At 36.7% G+C, this 6454-nt stretch overlaps 1 protein-coding gene across 1 annotated transcript; it reads left to right on the top strand.

Moving 5' to 3' along the window:
- Nucleotides 1–1378: 1378 nt before the first annotated feature.
- Nucleotides 1379–5707, top strand: LOC126975212 (juvenile hormone esterase-like). The gene is made up of 3 exons (XM_050823003.1): nucleotides 1379–1653; nucleotides 3843–4167; nucleotides 4655–5707. Exons 1-3 carry the CDS (start codon nucleotides 1462–1464, stop codon nucleotides 5560–5562), a joined length of 1425 nt encoding a protein of 474 aa, XP_050678960.1. The 5' UTR covers nucleotides 1379–1461; the 3' UTR covers nucleotides 5563–5707.
- Nucleotides 5708–6454: the final 747 nt, after the last annotated feature.

Genomic DNA, 6454 nt, shown 5'->3' with positions numbered 1-6454 from the left:
TATTCAAAATAGGATGTGACTTATTGAAAGTCAAAAACTACCACCCATTTCATATTTGTTCATATGCGTTGCCCCATAGCAATATACCATATGACATTATACATATTATGTTTGTATTGATGAAATTGGATGAAACGCAATATTAGAGACACGAAAATGTGGTTTTATATAAAGTTTTTTCCTATTGTCTCCCATTGATGATAATGGGTTAAGCCAGGCCGTCTACTAGTAACATAGAATATTAATTTACATAAGGTATAATTGTATATATTAACATTAATTACAGCACTAATTCGATAACAGTTATCATGTTGAACAGTTTATAAAAATGTTACTGAATCGTCGTATCGTACTTAGCCCCATGAGTATCATAATTATTTGTACGTTGAAACTGGAACCTAGTAAGAAGCGTTTTACTGACTATATAAGATTGATTGATTTGTAAGATTCCTATATATATTAGGAATCTTACAAATCAAGAATATACTAACTATATCACTGACAACACTGTCAATACAATAATAATTCTGCAGTTTTCCGAATGTAGTCTTGCTAAAACCTTGCAAATAAAGGCTGGAAACGTTATAAAGGTGGAATAACCATTACCGAATAAACCATTCACAAGTAAAATGTGTGGCACCGACTCACATAGGTACGGCTGTCAAACGTGGACATACAATACAAAAATAAAAACAATATAGGGATCTGCTAGTAAGCGATGGAAATGAGTAAAAATAAGAAAAATTTAAAAGATTAGAAGTAATAGCTTTAAGAAAAGGACAAAACTGAAGTGGCACTGGGCAGGTCTTTTGGAAAGATTCATTGATAAAAGATGGACAGTTGAAACGACAATTTGTGAAAGACCATCTGGCAAAAGAAAAAGAGGCGGCTCAAGACACAGATGGGTAGAGATAAAATAATAAAAATAGAGGAAAGCACAGAAGAGGCCCCAGAGTGGGGTTCCAATAACATAACTTTTATAGTATACCCGTAGTCTTAAGATAATATTATGTATTCGAAGATTGCTGGAATCAATAAAGGTTTATTATTATTATAAGTAAATATGTGCATATTCTTGGTTTACTCTCAGTTACAACTTTAAAATTAACTATACATTTTATAATGTTTATACTGTTAAATTAATATTTTTGTGTTAAAAGTTCTCAGTATCTGTAGAAGTGAGTGAATGTATCCAACAACAACTTCCATTTTTTAAAGTGAAACTTCTTTGTGTGCATGAGGGTGAAATTTTTACGAATGAAACGCAAAATTAGTGAAAAGTAAATGAGGGACTTTTTTTATAAAGTTTCTTCCTCTTGTCTCCTTTAGATGACATTGGGTTAAGTCAGGGCCATCTACTAGTTACACAGAATATTAATTTACAGATTGTATAATTTTATGTATTAACATTAATTACAGCAGTAAGTAGATAACAGTTATCATGTTGAACAGTTTATAAAAATGTTACTGAATCGTCGTATCGTACTTAGCCCCATGAGTATCATAATTATTTGTACATTACTTTGCGGGGTGCTAGGAGATGTACCGCTCGTGAAAACCACCCAGGGATGGGTGCAGGGAGTGAGGGATGAGGGATACGATACGTTCCTTGGTATCCCGTACGGGGTCGTGGATCCTGATAATGTTTTTGGAGTAAGTTACTTTAAAATTGTTCAGCATTTTAGCGAAGGTACTCGAAGTCACTGATAATCATAAGAATCTCTCACTTAAACATGTAAACAAAATAGTACATTGTCACGGTGGAATGTTATATGTTGTTTTGATGCGGGAGAGCTCCTGTGAGGTGATTGTGAACAGCACGGATGGAATAGTTCCGCCCGACGCATACCATCCTCCGCTAGACTTTACAGGTAAAAGGTACGCGTAGAAAATAATATTAAATTTAATCTGCTTGAATTCTGGAGATTATGAATTCTGAAAAGGAGATTGTGAGTAATTTTGAGTAATAAGTTTAAATTTTCGGTAAAGTACCAGCGTGACAGTTCTTTGGAAATGTGTATTCCCCAACTAAATGCCACAAGCCACTCAATCACCACATCAATGTAATGTAATGTAATGTAATGCTCGTGGGTGGCATGGTTTATACTGCAGACCTGCTTTAATGAAGTCATCCGCAGGGCATTTGCCGCTCTTAATAAACTAGCTGTTTTAGAGCCAAATGATATTACCCGCCGCGATAGCAAGCGTCCTGATGGAATGACGCTGGTGGCTTGGGCACGGGGAAGGGCGCTGGTGTGGGACATGACTTGCGTCGACACTCTGGCTCCTTCTCATTTCCATGTAACGCCAGTTGGTGCTGAGGCTGCTGCTTCGACTGCCGAAGACAGCAAGCGTCGCAAATATGTCGGTCTTAGAGAGTCTTACATCCTTGTACCGTTTGGTGTCGAGACATTTCGCCCGTGGGGCCCAGAGGCGCGGAGAATGTAAAAAGTACAATCTTCGCGCCTCAGTAAGGCTACAACAATGCGTGTAACGCCTTTACTAAGGAGTTCTGATAAATCTGATGTTAAAAGCTGTCGACCCATAGCAATTCTGTCTAAAATCAGATAAAATATTTGAAAATCTTCTCCACAGACTAATTTATTTACAAGTAAATAAACTCTGAAATAATGCTCAGCATGGTTTTAGATGCAAAAGGTCAATAAATTTAAATTTGTAGATTCACAGAAATTATATCATAACAATTAGAAATGCAATTACTGGTAGATGTGCTTGCTTTACTTTGATTTTCGTAAGGCCTTCAACAGGGTAAATAATGACATCCTGCTTGCTAAACTTTGTGTTATAGGCTTCTGTCCAAAGCTTCTTAATCTTTTGTCTAGCTATCTCCATGATCGGCAGCAGTTCATTAGACTTTGAATTTATGAATCGAACCCTTAATATACCCGCTCTGGGGTGAACCAAGGTTCAAAACTAGGACCTTTCATATTTTACTAATGTTTAATAACTTACCTGAAACTCCCAAAATGCGCAGTGGCTTCTCTTCACTTATGACCTAAAATTGTGAGCGAGCATCCAAAATGAGGCACTATGTGAGGTTATTCAGGCTGACATAGATGCTGGTTATCAATGGGGTGTGCATAATAAAATGGAATTTAATCCCTCAAATTGCTATATAGTCGACTATATACTTTTTGTTTAATACGACAACCAATTTTTTATCAGTACCGCATGAATGGTCAGCTCATAAGTAGACAAATATCAATGAAGGATCTGGGTGTGACAATTGACCTACAGCTTACCTTCCATATAATAACAGTTACTAAAGAGTCATTTATGAGACTAGGGGTCCACAGCAACAATATAATACAACTGCTTTACAGTGCGTAAATTTGAAGCGATCTTGTATGTATGGAATCCCAATAATGTAACCTTTTCCCATATGTTGGAGAAAATGCAAAAATGATTTTTGCGTTTCCTATACAAGCGAAAACTTGGTTACTACCCATACTTGTGCGGTGTACCTCATCAATTGCCTCGGATACGACACTGTAGAAACCAGACGAGCGTTCGACCAAGCAACAACCTTACTCAAAGTTAGCCGGGGTCAACTACATGCCCCTGATTATCATAATGACTTGATTCGATTGTATATACCTGACACACAATAGTTTGATATTTAAAATACTAAGGAGCTAACTTTAAGCGTGGCTGACTGTTAACGACTTTTCAATCAATATCGGTTATAGTATCATCTCCATTATAGACGTTCTTCTCTCTTATCTTCCGCTTTTTGTCTATAAGCTTGTATATTTTAAACACCGATGTTATGGTGTAACGACATTATGGTGCCACATTTCAGAGTTAATTAATTTTTTCAGGCAGCCAAACCAACTCTGAAACAGGAGGGTGTATATGTTGCAGTAGACGATTCCAGAGTATGCCCTCAAGTAAACAAGGACAACCTCACCGTTTTTGGGACTCTTGACTGTCTAAACCTTAATGTTTACGTCCCCAGAACCTCACACAAGAAAGCTGTTCTGGTCTGGATATACGGAGGGTCATTCCAAAGAGGTTCCGCTTTGAAAAAATATTACGGACCTCGGTATTTAGTCCGGCATGATATTATATTAGTAACGTTTAACTACAGGCTGGGTCCTTATGGGTTCTTTTGTTTGGATACCAAGGAGATCCCGGGAAACCAAGGTAAGCAGTGAAAAAGTAATATTAGCTTAGCCCTTTCTCAGACTTTGGCGATGACACGATTCTCAATTGCATATAAAATTTCGGCTGAGCACCGTTAATTGGCTTCTAATAATTGAAGATTTCTGTTACTTTGTTATGGATCCCCTAGTCAGAACCTCACCAAACTCTCATCAAACTTCCCTAGAAGTACATCCATTTCAATATAAAAAGAACAATCGAAAACCGTTGGCATGATATTAGGTTATTCGTCCATTTGATGAAATTTTATGGTTTTCTCTTGGATGCCACTGTCAAAACTGGACCAAAAAGGACTACAATAGTAGCATCAGGTTTCAATTTAAAATCAACAACCCCCATCCTATTCTGAAGTCGGTTAAAAAGGGTTCTAAAACCGCATTTATTTATACCAATTGTTTTGATACGAATAATAAACACCTAATATAAAAACTCTCCATATTTTATATCCGTTTCAAAAATTACTTTCCAGGTATGAAAGATCAGGTCTTGGCTTTGAGATGGATCAGAGATAATATAGAAGCCTTCGGAGGTGATAAAGAAAGAATAACAGCAGCCGGCTGTAGCTTTGGCGCTGGATCTATTGAACTTCATCTATTTTCCAACCAAGAAAGACTCTTCAATCAGGCCATTATAGAAAGTGGTTCACCATATATGAATGGTGCTCTTGGTGCAGCAAATCGTTCGTATCCATTTATATTAGCTAGACATTTTGGGTATGATGCAACAGATTTAACAAAGGCTTTAGATTTCCTGGCCAAGCTAGATCCACTAGAACTTGCTAAAGCATCTTCAGAACTCTTCGACAAATATCCAGTTTGCATTGAAAAAGAATTTGATGGTGTTGAAAGCTTTATATCACATCGAGATTTTAATGCAACGAAAGTTAATTCTATGAATATTGTGATTGGTTACACGAAACAAGAGATGTTAATGGATTACATCGATATAGAGCCTGAAGTCTATTTTACACAAATAGACATTTTTAAAGAAACTCTAAAATATTTTAATGTGGATGACCTACAAAATATTCCGGGAATAATGCGTCGTTTTTACATCGGGTATGAAGATATTAGTGTAAACGTTAGAGAAAACCTAATTGATTTTTTCTCCGACGTTTCTTTGGTCCATTTTATTTGGCGAGACATAAATAAATTGATAGATTATGGCGCTAATATCTATCACTACATATTCTCGTATGTTGGCAAGAGGAATTATATGACGGGCAGGAATAATATAACGTGCACTGGAGCGACTCACGCTGACGAGATAGGATATATATTTGATATGGACGTGTTCGCTACTGATATTGATAGAAGGGATTCTATCATGCGAGATAGAATGACTGCAATGTGGACCAACTTTGTCAAATACGGGTGAGAAACGTAAACAAACCTTCCATATTTTTTTTCTTATATGACCGTACGGTAGGAATTCACCGCCTCTTATATTAGTAGGCACGATATTTGTGTTGAAGAAAAGGGCTATTCGCGCTGTTTATAATTGTGTCGTAAGAAAAGAATTAACAGGCAATAATAAAAATTCTAAATGCTTGCTATTCGCATAATTTGAGAAATAAAGTAAGTATATGTTTTACAACAGGATCCCACAAAATGTACAGAATTAGAAATTCCAAAACAATTGTTGTAAAACGTGTGTATCATTAGAAAGTCGTCTCAATGATTACTTACAAAATGTTTACTTAATTTATTATCTAAGGATCCTTTCAAATAAATGGTTTCAACATCCAATATGTTTAACTCTTTTTTGTATTAACTACATTTGAATTTGCCTATTCTCTTTTGATGTTTCAAGATGCCATTAGTCCAACGTCCAGGCTTCTATTTTAAGTGTCGTATCTTCCTGCAGAGCTACTCCACTAAAAAATGCAGTTTTTTAGTGCACTGCAATGCGACGCCTGTCCAAAAGATTAAATTTTGATATATCGGTATTCCACTAAGCAAGTCTGTTGCAGTTATTTTGCAGAATCGTTGCGGTACAGGAATTATTGCACTAATAAAACTTCACTTCAACTGCACGCTCACTGCAAAATAATCGTATTCTGTTAAATTATTTTGACGTTTAAATTGTAATGCCAGCATGAAGTATTGCTGTTATCTCTGGATTGGCGTACCCCAGTATCAGCTCGACCACTGAACTTGACCACCTGCAACGCAGAGCAGCTCGAATTGTCGGGGACGCAGTGCTCTGTGAACGGCAGCTGGTTCACTTTGCGTTGCTTCATTGTGTGTCTTCTGCCGCATTTATCACG

Source organism: Leptidea sinapis, chromosome 2, assembly GCF_905404315.1.
Source record: "Leptidea sinapis chromosome 2, ilLepSina1.1, whole genome shotgun sequence".
Lineage (NCBI taxonomy): Eukaryota > Metazoa > Arthropoda > Insecta > Lepidoptera > Pieridae > Leptidea > Leptidea sinapis.
The sequence above is the reverse complement of the archived record's forward strand: the minus strand, read 5'-3'. Positions and strand labels throughout refer to the sequence as shown.

Excerpts from the sequence above, each read along its gene's own strand:
- LOC126975212 (XM_050823003.1), top strand. The coding sequence starts at position 1,462 with ATGTTACTGAATCGTCGTATCGTACTTAGCCCCATGAGTATCATAATT. Across the intron at positions 1,654-3,842 it reads ATCCTGATAATGTTTTTGGA|GCAGCCAAACCAACTCTGAA; the intron begins GTAAGTTACTTT and ends TAATTTTTTCAG. Across the intron at positions 4,168-4,654 it reads GGAGATCCCGGGAAACCAAG|GTATGAAAGATCAGGTCTTG; the intron begins GTAAGCAGTGAA and ends ATTACTTTCCAG.